The sequence below is a fragment of the Struthio camelus genome, chromosome 5, assembly GCF_040807025.1.
Source record: "Struthio camelus isolate bStrCam1 chromosome 5, bStrCam1.hap1, whole genome shotgun sequence".
Taxonomy (NCBI): domain Eukaryota; kingdom Metazoa; phylum Chordata; class Aves; order Struthioniformes; family Struthionidae; genus Struthio; species Struthio camelus.
In genome coordinates, this window is record NC_090946.1 from 60,994,548 (window position 1) to 61,014,510 (window position 19,963).

The window sequence follows — 19,963 nt, forward strand, 5'->3', positions numbered from 1 at the left end:
ATGGACTGCTACTAATGCATAGCATATCTTTCAAGAAGATATTTTGCAAAAGGAGAACTGATGTAAGAGGGATAAAAAATATTTGCATAAATACTTGCTACTGGCAGGAGCAGACTTGAAATTCAAAGGTGATAAGTATCTGTAATTTCCATGAAAGCTGCGGGCTAGTTCAACTGAAAACAAGAACCACAAGATCGTGATGCTTTCTTTAGTATTAAGTCAAGATAGATTATATTTATGACCTTCAGCTTTTTATTTATCTCTATTTTTTTTTTATTTTTAAATAGAGAGGCTTTTTGGCTCATCTGAAGAAAATACAAAGAAAAAAGTTAAGCTGATGTTCTCTCTCCCAAGAACAGATGATGAATAAGCCTAATCTCATACAACTAGAGGATCACTATCAGATTGCCCTGATTTTTCGGTGAAAACGTTTCTGATCATACAATGAATCACAGAGTACCTTGTATCAGATGTTGCTGACACAGTGCTTTATAATTTCTTAGTTCTGGAAACATCTGATAAACTTGGTAAGTGTAATTATGTAAACAGATTTTCCCCAGGGCTTATTTAGACAAGGAAAACAGAAATTGGCTTTAACTATATTATAGAAGTGCAAAGCTGTAACACAGATTATACAGAACACGCGTTACCACCAGCACATCTTCCAGTTTCATCATCCTTAGGTTTTGTCCACGCTACTGGTCTTTGCTACTGTAGTTGGGCAGGAAAAGTCTTCCACTATGGACATGACAGCAGCATACAGTTTTCAGCCAGTATATTACACTGTCCTACTAAATACAAGCTAAGCCAGCAAACACTTTTTAAAGGCATGTTTCGTGGCATAATGATAATATCAGGAAGGGAGAGAGGCTTTCTACCCCCTTCTTTCCTAACAGTTTCCCAAAAGAATGGGGAGTTACACATCTAACTTCCAACTGCAGCAGCACATATTAAAAAGATAGAAGAGGAGCATAGACCGAACCAAGTCAGTCTAGAAAACTTAACTGGAGAAAAAGATGCTTGAAGTTATGCTCACACATAAATTTAGAGCTTATACATCTAATTCACTCTTTTTGCTTACGCTCACAGTACCAAAAAAGAATGTGACCTTAAATAAAACTTGAAGTTGTTAATGAAGTGTCTCTGGAAAGCAGAAAAAAAGTGGCCAAAGCCCGAATTCAAAACATTGATTCCAGACAGAAATTAATAATGGAGACATAAAAAAGCTTTTCTGGATACAACCAGCACTCGAGAGTTAGAAAAGATGCTGACAAATGAGGGAGCTTATGCAATATTAGTTTCAGACAGTTATCAGGTGTTACATAAAAATATTTTTTATACTTTTAGTTAAAGAATGTTGGAGCAGCATTTTCCTTCTGATAGCCTGCACTATGTAATCTAGTAGCTGGAAGCAAAAGCCTATTGTGTTCCTGTTGCCTTCAACACTAGCTTTCTTTTAGGAAAAAGAATGTCAGAATCGCAAAACAGATTTTAAGCAAGGCAGAAACGTGATATGAGCAAAGTTCTATGCCTCTTACTCAAAGGCTTCTCTATTTTTTTAGGATGGATTTACTATCGGGTCTAGAACTTGAAGCAAGACAATACACTTTACCAAAGCATACTTACACCAGTTTGGAGGGTCTAGCCTACACACAGTTCAACTGCCCTCATCACAGCCCATGCAGAACCAAGCCTTGTGATTCAAGAACAATGTGGTTTGTCTCTAGTGACCCTTGGAGGGCAGATGTTACTATTTTAGCCAAAAAAAAAAAAAAAAAACCTTGGCGTGCTAGACCAGACAAGGCCTTCATAGAAGCTTGCTACACATTAAATTGTTATGTCATGATTAGGCTTTCAGAGTCCCCTGCTTTCACTAGGCCTTGCCCCATATTTACCAAGTGCTTACTCAAGCAAAGTAGGAGGCTTGGAGAGTTTTGCTTTAATATAGCCCGAGACACTATTTGCTGTTAGAATACGTACAGTTGTTTGAGAACAGTTTATATATAACTTTCTCATTAGGGCAGACCTAAACAGAACAATAAAGTCATATACTTGATTATACAGGCAAAGGTTTAGGTGGCATAAAATCAGGCAGAAATGTAAACTTTCTGCCCTACTCTGAACTGACAGTTTCCCAGAAGAATAAGTTACACATCTGACTTTAAACTGCAGCGGCACACACATCATGTTATATAGAACTTTAAATATACTTTTTTAAATCAGTATTAGAAAGCTACCTTCCCTCCTCCAAACACAAGTCAGAAGTTGCAACTTCACAAAGGATTCTACTAGCAGATGACCAGCTACTACAGTTCTCTTACTCCAACCCTTTCTATCTGCATACACCTGGATCTCACCTCTCAGCCTTTAAAGACTTTAAAAGAATCATAGCACAAAAAAAACCAGAGGCCTGTACATGCCAGAGAAGACCTTCTTCTAAAGCTGCCACTACCTGATTGCTAGATTCCCTCTTCTCAACATTATGACTTCCCCTCTAGCAGGACCACAGGCTCTTCTTTGTTTTAGCACAGACTCCATAGCACCTTCTGTGAAACTATTTCTTTTCTAGGACTAGTCTTACCTATTCCTCCTCTACTTAGGAAGGCTTCTCTCTAGCCTCTATCTGAAATCACTTCACCTGTACATCCCACACAGCTGGTCCTTATAATAGCTGTTTCTAGCAGGCTGACCAATTACAGTTGGAGGAGGCAACAAGCTCTTTTCCAGGCTGTTGCCATGGAGTGGATTTACATCTCAGAGGTTCCTGCTATAAATAGATTCGTATATCAGAGATTGTCTCTTTCACATCCCTGGTTGACCAAACTATGCTGACAGAAGTTTTTAACTTAATTGAGACACTGACCCCCAAGACCACAGTGTTCAGTGATAACACGGATTTCAGATATTCATGCTTCCTTCCATTGCCACTGTTTGCTCATTCCAGCCCTTGGCCACACTGCTCTGCTTTTGCAGTTGTGCGATTTCTTTGCTGTGCCATTTTTTTTTCTTTACTGGCTAATTTTTAACTTGGATCAGCAACCTGATCTGGTTCATAGGGCAATCCCACAAGAGAAGGGTGAGCGCAACTGAGAGAGCTGGTAGAAGTAGAAATAAGTGACCAGAAGAGAAAATGCTTCAGACGACATTGTGGCCAAATGCTTTGTCATGCAGAAAAGTCTCTAGGATTCCTTTTATTGAAGAATTGGCCATTACTAAAATTGGACATTGCACCTCACTTGCTGTTTGCAAGCTGTAATGCTTGTAATGGGAAGTTTACTGGTCTTAGGGCAGAGACCAGATCTTTGTTGTTTGCATGTGTATACATGTTGGGCATACAGTCTAGGTTTCTACAGAATGAACAAATCATAGTTTGAATACAAAGTGTGTAACTCTTAAATAGCTGAAAAAAGCCCCTAAAATTCTGAAGGCTAGAGCTTAGAAGAAAAGGTGTGAGCTAAAGGAGTGCCTTCAAGTTACATGTTCTGTCAGTACTACCTAGCTTCAGTGCTTTTTAGATAGTAAGATTAATTGCTCGAACTGCAACTGTTGTGAATCACAGCTACTCAACTGTGATGAGGTTCTGACAAAAACGAAAACAGTGCTGGCTCTGATCCGTGAATCCTAGCAACAAAGAGCACAAGTAACAAAAAATCTGCACTTAAAAAACAATTTAAAAAACAAACACAATACCCAACATTATTGGTTCTAAAGCAAAGCTTCATCTAATGATAAATGATAAATGTTTTTTCTGACTGATGCCATATATTCCAGCTAACAGTTGTGATGTGCAGATGTCCACAATAAAACTGAATTCACTTCAGCAGAGTTATTCCTGACTTTTATAGGCATCAGAGCGAAATATCCATAGAGAAATGTTTGCATAGAGTAATCTATAGCTTTGCAAGCATTAAATACCTCAGGCTAATTCCACATGGTGACTTAAGATAAAGTAGTTATCTTAGAGTATGCCAGACTACAAATAGGCAGCATATAATTATGGTATGGTGCTAGGCGGTGTATATGATACCCTATGATTCATTTGGGAGAGCATGTGCGTGTGTATGTGGAAGGGATTAACTACCTCTACTGCTAAGTGATGTGCTCCTGTACATTTTATGGTTTAGTTTGTCTCATGGTCACGTGTTTGGTGCCCATAAACTAAAAATGCTTTTGTGCAAAGCAGCTTTGCTCCACTTTGAATGCCCACTGCATCTCACCTAGTGTGTACTTTGGCTGTGTCTGTTCTGCTGTGCGTGAGTGAGTGGCCTTGCAGACCATGCAAGCCTCTGCCTCGCTGAGTATCGCTTAGGGCTGCTTTAAGGGCAGACAGGCAACAGCTTTCATGGAAAATACATGGGTTTGCCCCACACTTTACAGCCTGTTCAGAGATGATCATATGTCCTGTCTAGGACATATGAGTGGCATCTCACAGTCAAGACAAGTCTTTGGGTTTTTTTCTTTCCTAGATGAGTCCCAGGGTTATTTTTCACCAGAGCAGGTGGAATTTGTGCAAAACAAATTAATTCAGTTCAGTTTTGACTGTGTGCAGTCTTTTTAGAGAGAAACAGTGAGTATGACGCTGATGGGTCACAGGAGTCCTCTTGGCTTCAGGGTGTTCGCAGAGCCCTAAAGCTTGACTGTGATGCTGGCACAACTAGAGCCCCACAGACATACAGAGGAGCTGCTATCCTGCAAACACCACCATGGCTTACTCTGCAGACACAGCCCGACTGATGAAACTAGGCTGTCATCCACCTACTAAAGGTAAGCAATATCTTCACTTTAACATCCTTCCTGATTTTCCTCCAGTGCTTACTGTGTGTCACTGGGCGTTGCTGTCCTGGCAGCATGTAGCCTAGATCTAGGCTACAGCTAACGGCGCAGTTGTCTCATACAATGCCTTAGAAAGGCAGAAAGATTTGAACTCAGTAGTGACCAAACCTATGGCTCCTGAGCAGTTTATGTACAGTTCCCATGCTGGGGCTAATTATCTAACTGGCAAAGTTGTACTAGTGTACGGAGTGCTGGGTAATCAGAATATCTGTCTTTGAGAGAAGGGAAAACAGCGGGAATGAGCCAGCCTAACCCCATCCTGTAATGGAGCTGTAGACCCCTAGGCAATTGTTGCTGTTTCTAGCTTGTGACCCATTCCCAGAGCTCCTTTCTGCTTGAGTCTCCACATTAAATGATGTGTAACCTGTGGGTCTTGGGCATATGAGGGTTCTGATGGCTGAAAACATCTTATGTAAAAGGAGCAGAAATATGAAGCTGCACTCACAGATCTGAGCTCACATTTTCCCTCAGCTGTTTATTCCTAGTCCCTGCCTTGCTACTTCATAGGGAAGATTGTTTTTCCGTCTTAAGCATCATCCTCCACTACAAATCTTCCCATTTTTGCAGTATGACCCACTGTCATCAGCCATCTCATTTCTCCCAGACACAGACCCTAGGCTGATTAGCAGTCAGCATGTCTGTGTCTCTGTTGAAAGAAAACATTTCTAGCAAGGCATCCCATCACACCCACTAAACCTGCAATTTTGCTTGCAGTTTGTCTTATGATATGGGCGGAGCAAATGGGGAGCAGAAAACAATGTTTCCAGTTTATAGAGTTTTCAGATAGCTGCATTTGCGCTGAAAGGACTGATACTGTGCTTTGATCCATGCTGCAACACACTGTGGCTTGCTAAAGGTATTGCTAAAGGAAGTGATGAGGCACAGATGACGTGATATCTGCGAAATAGCACCTTGCAAGTATGTGGGATAGATGCATGGTGCTTTGTTGGGGTGCTCTGGGTGTTGGGTAATCTCTGGACCAAGAGGCTGGCCTCCCACAAGTGGCCCTGTAATGCAGCACAGTCAGTCTCTCCCAGTACCCAGGGCGGGTGAGCAGATAGCTGGATGCATTGCAGTCTGGGTAAAGAGGTGGCATCGCACATGCCAACCTACACGCTGCTTCATGTATACTGGTTAATCCAATGCAATTATGTGCTTGCTCCTGAGTCTGATTGAATTTGTTCTGCCAAGAAAGCTGACCAGATACAGATGCCGTATTAATGATTATAGAACTGAGGCCTGACACCGCCTTTATGGGTTATGGTCTGTAAGTACCAGGCAGGAATGATGTTTCCCGAACGGTTCTAGCTGTTGCTTCAGCCTACCCCTGGCAGAGCCTGCACCGGGCTGGGCTCAGCTCCCTTGAATGTTTTCATTGGCCAGCGGCCAAGGAGGAGCTGACGGTTATCATGTAATGATGTGAAGCAGATGAGAGTACCTTCAAAGCCAAAGTGGTAATGTCTTTATCCACATCACCCGGACAGTTACATAAATGTATGAGTGGTCAAAGTAAGTCCCCTTCCCAGCTGCCAAAGCCAGCTGAAGTTGGAGATGAAGCTGGAGGATGTGGCCAAATAACAGTGTTACAGAACCGCAACCACTTTCTTTTAGACCTAACAAAGTAAGAACAGCAGTATTCTTTATGCTATGCAGCTTGTTCTCTTTCCTTTACTGTAGACCTCTGCTACAAATATCCAGGTCTCTCCCGTCCAGTGTTCAGCTATGGGTTTCAATAAACAATTCACATGTCTTTATGAATGTTGCAGCAGGCGATGTTCTGTGTTGATATCAGTGTAAATTACTAAGGAATGAAGAATACAAGGGCACAGAGCAGAGACATTCAAGGTAAATAACACTACACATGTTTTAAGTCTGCTAAGGATCTTGACAGGAGAAGATATGTGAATTAGGGAAACAATGGAGGGCCATTAGATTTGCATTCATGTGGGGCTCTGTCATTCCAAGGTAGCAACTTATGTCTTGGCTCTCTTATCAGTACAGGAGGTACACTCTTTTATTTCAGTTAGCTGTTCTGGGCTTAACTTCTTAATGTTTGAAAAAGGTTGTGTAATTCTTAAATGGAAGATGATAGTAAAGGACAAAGTGATATCCTAAAATGCATAGGGTATGAGTTCTTGGAGGTTAATGGGTTCAGAGCAGTTAACTCCAAAGTTAATTGCCCAGACTTTCCAGGATTACTTGAAAATATCACATAACATGGAACATACCGTAATAACTCCTATCTGAAGCTCCGACATTTGGCTGACTTGAATCCAAACATCCAGAACCAATTAGAAAATGTAAGCAGCATGAATTACCTCTGATTTTATCAAACCTGTTCAATTGTTCCCACATAAAAAGTGGGGGAAAAGGCAGAATTCTTTTTTAATGGGAGATCTCCAAATGAAGGGGCTCTTCCAGCAGACTTAAAGAGGAGTCAGGAAGGAAGCTGTCATAGACTTCTACTGTGGCTGCATCACAGTTCTCTTTTCCAAGCCGAAAGTACAAAACGTAGCCACAAGAGGGAGGCAGGAGAACTCGTATGGGTCCTGGTACAGTAACCCCAGCTGAAAACAAAACAAAACAGAAATGCGTTTTCTAAACTTCCCTCTTTGTGCTAAAATGATTCAATAGCAGCCTCATTGACAGCAATGATTGCTGACTGACTACCACAAAATTGTGTTCATAATGTATAATAAATGTTAAATGATTAAATACACTGATAACAGATAACTAGTACATCTTTTGATTAAACCTAAAAATTAGGTAAGAAATTACTTCATGACAGGCTGAAACTGATTTTCAGGTGCTTTCTTGGGGTGGAAAACAAATTCTTTCCTTGCTTTAAGGGATTAATTTCAAGGGCATATAGTTATATTCCTGTCAGACGCTAATACAGAAGGATTACTTTATCTTAGGAGGGAGACTTTTTGTAACAAATTGCTTTTTTAGGAAATACAGCAGAAGATGTTTTTAAACACCTTTACTTCCTTAGTGTCTCAAAGAATATACAAGGCACGATCCTCCCGTGCTGCTAAATACCTCTCCTGTAACACACTTCCACCATACAGAAGGAATTCCAGGTTCAGTGAGCACAGTGGCGAAAGATACTTGTCTGGAGGGAGAGGGCAGGTCTGGACTCTAGTTCCTGCTCCAAGGACTATTTCCATCATTTATTCAAGAGCTGCAGAAACTGCAGTGAAGGGTTGACATACCCAGTTGGTACTCTAAACTCCTGGAGCCTTTGCTCAAGCCTTCTTGAACTGTCTCTGCCTCTGGCAGGTGGAAAGCCAGCTGTCCCATCCCTCAGGGTAGCCTCATATGAGGAGGAAAAGGGAACCAAATCCCATTCTCCTACTTCCAGTGCAGAGCTCTAACCACTGAGGGAATTTATAAGGATACAAACCATGATGAATGTTCTGATCACAACGGCTGATTAGACCTTTCAAGAGAGAGACGTAGGAAAATGCTTGGCCTGAAAATCCCGGTCAGACTTAACTTTAACCTTGCCAAGAATGAGGTAGTTTGAGGCATGCACAGGAGCTACGCTTGAAGGTGTTCCTGGGCATCTTTCATGGAAATTTATGCAACTGCATGGGAATTCTAGCCGCTCCCAAATGAGGCTGCGTGGGCATTCACAGGATGGGAATACTGAGCTCTGCTGCTCAGACTCAGACTTAGCTCCACCAGTGTACTTTTGAGGGGCCTCCTGTTTTTCAAAAGAACAGCCAAGAAAGAAAAAGCTCAGCTTACTAGTCTTTTCACCATATGGTACATATACCTCTATGCATGTCTATATAATACACATGTATGCTTTTGATAGTAAATAGACAGTAGTTAATAGCTATCCTTTATCCATCTCCACCATTTTTTACTGGGGGGACCCTTAAAGCACTTTATGAACATAAATTTAAACTCTGTTTGGACAGGGCCAACTCTTACTACCCTCATTTTACACAGTCGTCATAGGCCACAGCTTTAAAAGTAGCTACTGCTAAAGGTGCTAGAGTAATAGCTGCTAGAGTTTGTGCTTTTCAGTGCTCAGCCTGATTCTGTGGGTGGATGTGCACGGATAGCTGTGGAATACTCAAGAGAGTAGTCAACACCACTGAAAATTTTGTCTGTTGGCTTTTTTTTCAACTAAGCACAAAATAAATTGAGGTAGTCAACACTCACACCTAATTTTGAAATCTTGGGCCCAGCTGATATTCAGTGACTCACAAAGGGGCCAAATTCTGCATGGATTTACAGTCCCTGAAAATCAGTGAGAATTATTTTTCATTGGATTTGCCTTATGGAGCTGGTCACTAGTCCAGGAAAAATAGGCAATCCCAGCTCCCTGTGCTTTCCAGTGACCACTAGAGAGCAATAGTCCCTTAGCCTCAGCCTCCAGTGAAGCTGTGGAGGGTGAATGCAGAGCTGAACTCCTTGTTCAAATCTGCAATTCACTTCTATAGGTAGGCCCCATACCACGAACCCATAACTTATCATGCAGAAATATCACATTCAAATTACATTTTACCATCCTAGATATTTTAGGTCCTCTGTTACTGTACAATTTAAGAACTGGTTTTTGACAATGTGGTTCAGTTCCAAATCCAATTATATTTGCTCACAAATGTTTCAATTTTTCCAAAGATTTGTAGTTATCTTTTTACTGCCTATTTTTCCATTTGTTCCCAGGGTCAGTTTTTGTACTCAAGCATGACTTGCGACTCAAGTCATGTTTTTGGCCTAGTTTCTGACTCCTCACACAACTTCATGAGGCAGTAACACACATTCTTCTCTGTTGAGATTGTAACTTCAGCATATCCTATTCGGCCACCCTCACTCCCCTGGTTGTTCCTCTCATGCCAACTGTCACTTCCTGACTGCCAGGGACGTTTCTTCCTCCTGTGCAAAGGATAGATAACAGCTTGGGGGAAAAGAAAAAAAAAAGCCTGCTGACTGCTGCAGTCCGGTTCAAACAAAATTTTGATTCAAAGAGAGGTGGGAAGAGAGGAGGCCACGGTGGTTGAGCTGTATTTATCTCTTAATTGAAAGTTGTCTGCAATTTTGCTTTTCTTTCTCTTGACAAGAAGACAGGATTCCTGTGTATTTCTGTCTGCTTCTGTGAGCTGACATGGAGTTTTCCCCTTTTACTCCCTTACTATATGAGTGCTCTCTGTGTGACTATAAGTTGCTGAACTGACTATGCCCTAACACGTCTCTGCTTCCATACAGAAAAGCATGTTTCCTTTGCCATTCTGCATATGGGAAAGCTTTTTCAAAGGAGGGTCTCACCCTCCTGAAAATTACTGAAATTTACTTTCTGAAGTAAAAAAAATTTACTTTTCTGAAGCTGAAAATTACTTTCAGCTGTATTCACACTTATTCATCCTATCCCTTCAGAAGCTCTTAAAGCTAGGCTGACTGCTTCCAGTTTATCTTCAGCCCCTGGGGCAGCTGCAACTGGGAGGCAACTGAAGGCTCCGGATCGAGGGAAGGAACAGTCTGCACTAACCCCTGAGCACCAGCTTGAAGTACAGCTGCAAGCAATGGTAGAGATACCCCCCCCACCACCAGGCTTTGCTGTTCCACAATTCAGAGTCAAGAAAAGCACTTTTTGCAGTTTATGTTCAAAATATTACTCCAAGTACTTTGTTTATATATGGCAGTTGCTCTTAGGCTTCTAAAGCTGACTATAAGGATAGGATTTTTTTCCCCGAGACTTCTGTGCTTCATGGCTCAAGTGCATCTGCTGTGATATAACACTGCAGCAGGGCTGCAGCAGGCTTCTGGGCAAGAGGCAACAGGCTGCTTCTCAGATCTTTTGCTTGTCCTCAGCTAATGTTTCAGCAGTTTTTGTCCTATTCATAAATTTCCAGCATAGCTAGATTAGTTGGTAAGGCAAATGGCAACTAAGAGCACTGGAAGAAAATTGAGGTGCTTTTTCACTCCAAACTCTTGCTATCTCACTCTAGTGATGTCTTTTGTTTGGGCACACGTTGCACTGGCACTCTGACGTGTCCATATCTTGTAGGGGGATACTTTGGCTTGCCTTGAAGGACAGCGCTATTGCCAAGGAACTTTCAGCTGCCTGGTTTCACACTTTCTGCTTTTTCTGTAACTCTCCTTTTATTAAACTTTTTTTTGCATATTATAAAGCTATCATGGTCAGTTCAATCCTATCCTCCCAATTTGATACTATTAAATAAAGTAAATAAATTGATATTACTAGCAGCCACTGAACCTTCCTGTTCAACATTCTTTCTTCTGGCTGACTTGATTTACTTTTTGATTAAAGATCAGGAGGAATCAATCTGTCTGTGCTTCCATTTTCTTATACTGTAAAATGATTGATTTAATAACTATCAGTACTGCGGAGACATACTGGGGAGAACACAGTGAGCTCTCAGCGCTAATCTGAGCAGCCTTTATGATGGGTATCTGATTTTCTCTGGGTAATAAGATTGCCCAGCTCTTCAGGCTGACTCAGGGAGTGCTTCTAAAGAGAGCAGTGGACTGCACCTGGTCTCAGCAACTATGAGAGAAGTGAGAGAAGTATGAAATGATATGTGGCTTATTCAAGTTTGAAGGCATACAAATAATCATACTGCAGGACTCTAAATATTGGGACCTTACCCATAACCTCAAATACTCTAAGTATCTCCTTTGTGCTTCTGTTCTTGCTTTGGAGAAAAAAGAAAAAAAACAGATGATCACAGGAAGACGCTGCCCTCCCATGGATTCATGACCTTAGCGGTTAGAGAACAGAAGTGTAAGAGGTCCACTGAGCAGGAAATAACAACTGCTAAATTAGGGAGGAAAACTTCAATTCTCAAGTACTTTTCTCAATATGGCCTCACTCAAAATGTAGCATTCTCTTTGTATTATATCAGCACTGGTCCATATGTCTGTTACCTGGTTCAAGCTCTAGGCCTTCTTCACTTCCTTTGCAGATCATCTGTGAGCCTGGATGATCAGATGAAATAATCTCTGTCCCATACATAATTCCATTACTTCTAATTTATGTCCTTTCCTGTACCAGTCAAAGTACTTCCTTTTCCTCCTTTGAATTTTGGAGGGTTAGTACTGAGTGATCAGGATATATAGCACAGAGTATGCACAACTTCAATTTCACAGTGAAAATGTGGATATTCTGTTTCATCTTAACATTTATTTCAGTTTTCCCATAGTTCAAAACAAAAAATGACATCCCACTTCAACTGCTGAAATAAAACGAACAAAAAATAAACCACTTCCACAAAGTTACCCAGTGTATAGACTTTCTTATTTTACAAAACAAAAAAGGTAGGAACATGTTACAAAATAATAATCAAACCAGTCAATGTCAATAGTGCAAAGAATGAATTGCAAGTAAGATGAAAGGAGGGAGGGAAGGATGTAAGATGGAGGGAGGGGTGGATTGGTGGATGGTTAGATGGCTGAACAAAAAACGGCTAAGAACAGCTATGCCAGCTACTGGAAAATTTCATATCTCAGACAACTCATGATGTAGGTTTAATTTAAGCGGCAGAAGAGGGTAGGTACTTCATCAACTACTGATCTGTGTGTTCAGCAAGTTCTTGCACTGAGCAGTTCCAAAAATGAGTACAGCTATAAATATAAGCCAATAAGTCACTGAGAGGAATTTTTCAACCTCTGAAACACAGGTGACCAACAGGTCTTGGATGTCTTGTCAAGTAAATATGTCAGCCAGCAACCCATCAGAAAAGGCAAAATATTTCTGCAATGTTTCTTATGGAACTGCTACAATGAAGAACCTAAAATCTCTCTCTGCTTCATGGGATGACTAATTTTGACCTAAATAAAGTAGTTTTAAAGGACACAAGTATCATCGGGCTGTTACAGTATTTCTCAGCTGAATTCGCCCATTTTTTTCTGCTCAGTGGAGTATCTACAGTTAATAAAGGTAAGAGGAGTTCACTTAAATAAGCTCAGCTCCCCAGAGATGATGTTCATCTTTACCCCTTCTGATCAGACTGTTTACTTTTCTATGCAAAATTCCCTGCAATAGCTCAAGTCTTACCACAGTACAAAAATGAAATAAAACCATAATGAGAAATTGAAGGAAGGTTCAAAATAGGAATAGCTTCAGGGAATAAATGTATGCTTACCTTGAAGGCACACTTCCTGCATGGAGCATTTGAGTACTACAGAGTTTTCAAATGAACTAAAGGACAGTGATTATATCTTTCTCAAAAGGAGTGTTAAACAATGCAGTTAAAGAGATTCTTCCTCAAGATAAAATCATCCCTACTACAGGCACGCCTGTTGTCTAAATCCTTTCTGCTGCTCTAAAACTGACCAAACTCTCAGTTCTTTTCCCCTCCTCTCCATCAACAATCTGTCCAAATTACTGCCTACGGATGAAGAGCATATGGTTCATACACATATAGTTCATACAGTGACAGACATTATCTAACACTGAAAAGTTGGAACTGTCTAATCAAGCAAGAACAGTGGGACCCTCAAAAAGGGCAGTAGAATCCCAGTGTTCAAATGTTCAGTATTCAAAATGGGGCTGGACTGAAGAAAACATTCAGCACTCATACTTGGTGATATCAACATCAGATTTTTCTAAAGAATTTGGTGCCTCGTGCTCTTTTGAAAAAAAATCTAACCACTTACTCTAGTGCCTCAATGGGAAATAAGATCTTTTGAAGTATCTGGCCAAGGTGAATCATACCAAACGCTAGAAAATTCAGTGGCAGGAACATGGAAAGACACTCTTCAAAGACCAAAATGGATTAAAATAGTTTTTTTTTTTACAAGCCATGACATTCTTCCAGTTTTACCTGTATTGCCCCATTAAGCTTGGAAGAGATACTTCTGTTTTACAACTGTGTAAGAGAGATTAGAGTCAGACTTTACAAACTTCTAATTAAAAAAATAAAGCGGAAGTGAAGAAGCATTAGAGAAATAAAGCAAACCCAGAAATATCCCTTATGTTCATCTTTTAATTTCCTGGGCATGAAATACTCTGTGGGTGGAGTATGATAGAGACTGAACAGTTTAGAATTAAAGAAAGATGGGAAATGATATATTTTGATTTTTTTCCCCCCTTTAAGGAGTACAATGTATTTTTGCTCATTTGCTATTATTTGTGTTTACAAGGGCTGGAGGAAAATACGCAAAAAGTCCAACACTGAGTAAGCCAGCTCCTTTGCATCTGCAGATCAGAGCTGGAAATCTCCTTAACTGTTTCTTTCACAAAGCTCACCCTTCCTCAGCAATATCTCAGAACACATTCAAGTCGGTACGGTTGATTTTCTTGCTGGTCCTTCTCAGAAACTGTACTGTAAAAGCAGCAGAGAACAATAGGAAGAACACCCAGAAGTTCTTTGAATGACTTTGTACTGCAAACAATTAGTGAAAAGAAAGAACAATGAGAAGAAAAGTGAATTTTGTACAGAGGAGTTGCCATGAAATTCATCATAGCCTGTAACAGAGCTGACAGCATGAATTCAGATTTTTGCTGTTACACATTTCAGGATCTATTTAAATTATTAATTAATAAATAATAATTCTTAGCACTTTATCAGTAGTTTTCACCCACTGATCTCAAAATGCTTCATAAGAGTTAGTACCATTCTCCCATTTACAGAGAGATGTTGCAAATACTTGGTACTAATTGGCATGCTCAGAGATGTTCTCTTGCAGTGCAACAGTATACGCTCATTAAGAAGTCCTTGAAGGACTGAGACTTTTACTAATTTACAGCAGTGTAATTTTGCTGGTGCATGGCTGGGTAAATATACATCACTGAGTTGATCTAGGCCTGAAATTAAAAGGCATTCAGAAGTTCCCTATAATGTGCTTTAAAGTCTACCACTACAGGTTTTAGACTCAATGTAATTAATCTCATGTTTTATTGGGGACTTTAACCATTGTAGTGATTTTCATGGTGAAAAATTAAACAGTGAAAGCAGTGATGAATCAGAAGCGAAAATTAGTTTTCTGTTATGTGAAATGTAATATATTTTTATAAACCTTTATAAAAAGTTTTCATTTTAATCCATTATGAGGTTAAATTACATTGCCAGGGCCTTCCAAATATGTGATTTTAAAGCCAGCAGTAACCTTTTAAAAGATAAATGGTTTAATAAATTACTTTTTTATATTTAAAATTACTTTGAGACAAAATATTATGCAAGTCATAAAAACAACTACAAAAATTAGATATTTCAAACACTGTTTTATCTGAATAATAATATATATGAATGAGTGATTTTTTTTTGCCTTCTGTATTTTTGTTAAAGAAGGTTTAAGACCTGATGTTACTTTTGGCTAAGGTAGATCTAAAAATCTCCACAATGGAAGCTCGTTTTAGTGCTGGAAAAAAGCTGAGTCTAAGTTAGCGGGTGTTTTATAAAGATAGTTGCACACAAATTACTTGTATTGTAGATCCAAAATAGAACATGAAAGTAATACTGTGTTGCAAGGACAGACAGTAATATTGTTTCGGCTTTTTTCAATGATCAACCACATTAACATTAAAAACATTTTCAAAAAAGAACGTGTTTTCCTTAAATATCTTTCTAGGCTAATCTTAGTAATGTCCCATCTATATCATCTCTATTATAACCACATCCTCTGTTACTAGCAGCTATAACCATGTTTAGTCAAGATAATAGACAGCCCAGACTAAAAAATGAAAAATTTTAGGAACTGCAGAAGCTTTCTTGTAACTTGTCCAGACCCAATGAAAATGTGCACTCTGACATGTTCTAGTTCGGAGGACAAGGCAGGAAAGGGTGAATAGAAGAACAGCCAGATGATCAGCTGTACTCTTGTTCATCTGCTTGACATTTACTATGTTTAAGACGCAGAGTTTGTTGCTTCTCCAGAACGATGTTCAGGATTTTCACTATGTTGACAATTTCAGAAATGAGACACTGTATCATTCTTTACTCAGTGCTCCCTGGGTTTTATTAGGCAGTTCAGAAGGAAATGAAAATGCCGACGACCAAACCAGCTTATCATATGCTTAACATAGGAGAGCAAGATTGCAAGTGAGATGAAGGGTGCCTTTCTGATTTGGCTGTGCTGGTGGCCACACCATACTTCAGTGCAGAACCTAAACGGTGAGGAGGCAGTGAAGGTAAGCTTGACTGTAATACAAGTCAGTCTGTCTATACACCGACTGTACCTAAATCATTCCAGCAAAAGCCCATGGGTCCACTCCAAACAAACCACTGGTGAGCTTCTTTTCAAAGTATAGATCATCATGAGCAAAAATACTCAATGCTATGTGGAGCATTATTTTGAAAGTAATAATCCATACTTTTCAAGAACAATACCAAAATGCTGCAGTTCTTTTCTTCTAGGGCTGTTAATTCTACCACTCCTCTCTTAGGACTTGCAGACCGCTCTTTCACTGTGTGGCACATTCATTGAGGTTTTCGGCATCTTCTCCCTTCAGATCCTCATTCAAGCTTTTTTTCTGCTCTATTTCTACCTGGCAGGAGAAAAAAGAGGGAAAACATCTGTAATGAGAAAGGGGGAAACAAGAATCAAAAGTCTTCCTTAGTGCTGGTTTGTGTCCTGCTCAGATGAAGAAACTCTTGGTAAACTGAAAGGCCTGAAGAGAAATAGAGGAAGGAGAGAGCTGGGTTTGATTTACTATAAGATTTTTCAGTTCAATCCAAACAGGTTTATGATTCATCGGGGTCACGGAGTCATTTCCAGAAGAGACATATCATGAAGAGAAGAGGTTTCACATGAGTTTATATTCATTATCATCCCCAGTTTATATACAACCCAGTCCAAACCCAGAACCAAACTTGCAGCGGATACGTGGCTTCCTAAGGGACAGCAGAACTTTTAAACTCTACAAAGACTGATTTATAAAGCAAAAAAGGTTCATTTACAAAAAGCATATCTACGTTTGTGTTCAAAATTTCAACACCTCCAAAAATTCAGAGATAATCTGATATTTAATTCTTAAAAGGGATACTTGGGAAGGTCAAATACTGTCTCCAGGGAATTTAAGAGACTAATAAAAATGTAATTGCAATTACTATTAAAAATAGTTTCCATAGGAATCTTCTCAATATCTCTCATCTTTGCTCTTAAAGAAGGCAGGTAGAACGCCAATTTCTCCACTGAGCAATCAGCTAACAAGCAAATTTTGGCATACTGAGATTCTTGGCAGGTATTACGCAGTGCATTTTCCCATCTGCTGCTCTCCTTAGGACAGGCAGGAAAAAGGAATATTTAAGCACAGAAAGAGTGCAATCCTTTTGTCTGCTGTAGCACTCCCACTGCAGCTACCATCAAGATCAGCAACACTCCCTGTTCACACTTACAGTTTATCAGCTCCTCCCCAGTACCTGGTTGTGTGTATGCTCTTCCTCCACAGCAACCGTGAGCAAGTTTATTCCATCTTCACTGAGGGATAATCCACTGCCTATTTGTCATGCGTCAAGAAGTTGCAAATGGGTAGCTACTTGCACAGAGCCTGACACGAGGCAAATTCATACCTCATCTGCTCATGTTATTGTACTTGTCTGCCCATGCTTTTCAAGAAAATGAAGTATGCAAAGTAACCACGGTGATCGCCAGATGCTCATTTTACCTTGTAACTGTAGTGTGCTGAATAGTTGACCCACTTCCTCACATCGGTCTTGTCCTCAACAGAGATGGACCGAACAGTGGCTTTGGATGCAGACGTAGTGGGCATGTCAAATTCCACATCGACATGGCGGACAAAACTGGAAGGCACTTCCCGGTCAGAGCCAAGCTCTAGGTGACAGAAGAAGCAGTGAGGATGGCCAGAAGCTGGAAAAAGAGAGCAAGCAGGTATGAAAGTTGTGTTGAATGGATCAGGAAAGACAACATCTAGGAAGCAGTGTCTCAAAACTGCAAGAAACTGAGAACCTGCCTTGGTGAATTAATTCATAGTAAATTACAGAATCTTACCTTTTCAATGCCATTGGAGTTTCCAGAGTAATTAACAAAATAAACTGTGAAAGTGACTGTCAGTCACGCGAGTTTGCTTTCAATGGACGAAAACACACGATGTGAATCAAGCCGCACAGGGGTAAGGAAATTTCCCCTCTTCTAATCTCACCGGTTTATGTAACATGGTAAGTACACTGTGACACATCCTTCTAAAATGTCATGTGTCGATCGTAAGTAAAGGTGAGATGTGGCAGATATTTTGTCTTTATTTGAAATTGCTACCCCTTTTTAGTAAAAGAAACTATACTAGCTAATTTTACATAACTTTGCTGGGCCCAAAGAGCAAATTTGTGTGCAGTTAGGAAATAATGGTTAACTCCTTATTCTAACCCATCACAAGAGAACTATTCAGTAAGGAGGGCAAGGTGAGGAAGTACTCATGCTTAGTTCTTGTCATCTGTAAATGATAAGCTTTGAGGCTTTTCTTGCCCTTCATTTTGCTGGACAGCAGTGAGTTGTAAGAACTGGAGTAGGGACTGCTAGTCAGGCTGAGGCGGTTTTATTTCTGACAGCTGTCCACTCCCTAAGTTCTGAAGGAAGTCATTTATCTGTTCTCCGCCTCAGCTTCTCTATGAAATGAGGATAAGAGCTTTCAAAGTTACCTTGGGATTTCTGTTTGAAGGGATCCTATTATGTAAGTATGTGTAAATGAAGGTAAGGTATAAAGGAATTAAAGAAACCCTTGTCTGTCAGTGTTACAGGTGTTAGGATTTCTGACTGTTCATTGGGAAAGTGCTTCATACAGCTCAGCAAGGTGTACAGAAGCAACAGGCAAGAAAGGAGGAGAGCAGGCAGACAGATGGGGAAAGCCTGAAAGCTCCTCCTGGGAGCAGCAGGAAATCACTTGAAAAACAAGATGTGGGATTCTGAGATATCATCCTGACAGGTAGAGACTGAGTGCTCTTCAGAGAGCTCAGGCATCACAACATCCCACTTAACCTCCGAAATAGAAATGGAAAAAGATTTCAACCTGGTGCAAGTCTGGGTGCAAATTTCATCCAGAGTGCGCTGGATATTTCCAGGCAATCTATCTGGAGTTTCCTCATGATGGGAAGGTTTAGAGACTTGTTTCTGTGCAGCAAATGCAACGAGAGGCTATGCAAGTTCAGCAGAGGCCACAGAGATAATGCAGCATCACAGCTGGAATTAAGTTATGAATGAGCTGGTAGAGTAGCAAGCAGATATAAATGCTTGAGTCCTGGAAGCATTAGAACAGTATTACCCACTTTTTCTCAGGATTAATTATCCCAAGTGGAGTGTTGACTTAGTTGGCCTGGCTCTAGAGCAAGCTGAGATATCTTTATTTGACAGTAATAGCTGGAGAACACTGTTTTTCTGGATTAAAAGCAGGGATGCCCAGTAGACCTTTGAGATGATCCCACCCAGCACAGTCTAGCAGCAGCCCCAGTTGAAGCTGCTGTGCCTTGCATGGGGGCATTGCACCCCTCAGCACCACAGGGCTTTTGCTTCTGCCCAGTTCTTGAGACTGGCTGTGGAGGGCAGATAAGGGGAACGTGCAGGTCACCCCTGCCGCTGCTGAACACTTTAACCTCTCTCGTGGCACACGCGGTGCAGCTGCACATGCCTGGCAATCACTGCTCTGTGGCACTGCATGATGAAGATGCCTAAAGATGAGTAATTCCTGGCTCAGAACCCCACGCTCAGAACTCGTGCACTGGTATCCAACTCCCATCCCTTCATCTCTGTTTCCTCACCCTGTCCCAGCCTCAGCAGACTCTTCATTGCAATCCGTCCTTCTCATCCGCTCTGCTATGGTTTTCCTTTCCCCTAATTTCTATCAGGTTGCTTCCTCCTTTGGACTGCCTGGGTCTCAGTGGAGACCCACTACACATGGGAAAAGCAGCTCTGAGCTCTGGCACAAGTTGCATCCAGAGCAGCCATTACAGAAAGTTCAGTTTCTACCTCCATACTCTTGACCTGGAGTGTGCTTAGTTGCTTTTTGGACAGATCCAAGTGAACACTAAGAAATGTTTAACGAGGCTTGAGTGCACCTAATGACAGTAGGTTCTTTGCTCTTAAAGGATCTGAGCTGTTAAACTCTTCAAAATTTCAATAAGACACATGCAAAGGGCAATCTTTCAGAGTCCTCTAACACATCTAAATATCAGTAGATTTTCACAAGCTCAGGCAAAAAAAAAAA

The 19,963-nt window shown here is 40.6% G+C and overlaps 1 protein-coding gene and 1 long non-coding RNA gene across 4 annotated transcripts in view; one reads left to right on the plus strand and one right to left on the minus strand.

Moving 5' to 3' along the window:
• Nucleotides 1-19,963, plus strand: part of LOC104141263 (uncharacterized) — a 54,014-nt gene that overhangs the window by 8,060 nt on the left and 25,991 nt on the right. The window contains exon 3 of the long non-coding RNA XR_693503.2: nt 4,612-4,764. This is a non-coding gene — a long non-coding RNA (uncharacterized lncRNA). The remainder of the gene's footprint in view (nt 1-4,611; nt 4,765-19,963) is intronic.
• The window catches only part of STON2 (stonin 2), a 78,863-nt gene continuing 70,872 nt past the window's right edge, over nt 11,973-19,963 (minus strand). For all 3 annotated transcript variants that reach the window (XM_068946717.1, XM_068946718.1, XM_068946719.1), the window contains exons 6-7: nt 17,417-17,619; nt 11,973-16,297 (exon numbers count right to left, since the gene is read on the minus strand). In XM_068946717.1, the coding sequence (XP_068802818.1) occupies nt 16,214-16,297; nt 17,417-17,619 (287 nt within the window). In that variant the 3' untranslated portion in view covers nt 11,973-16,213. The remainder of the gene's footprint in view (nt 16,298-17,416; nt 17,620-19,963) is intronic.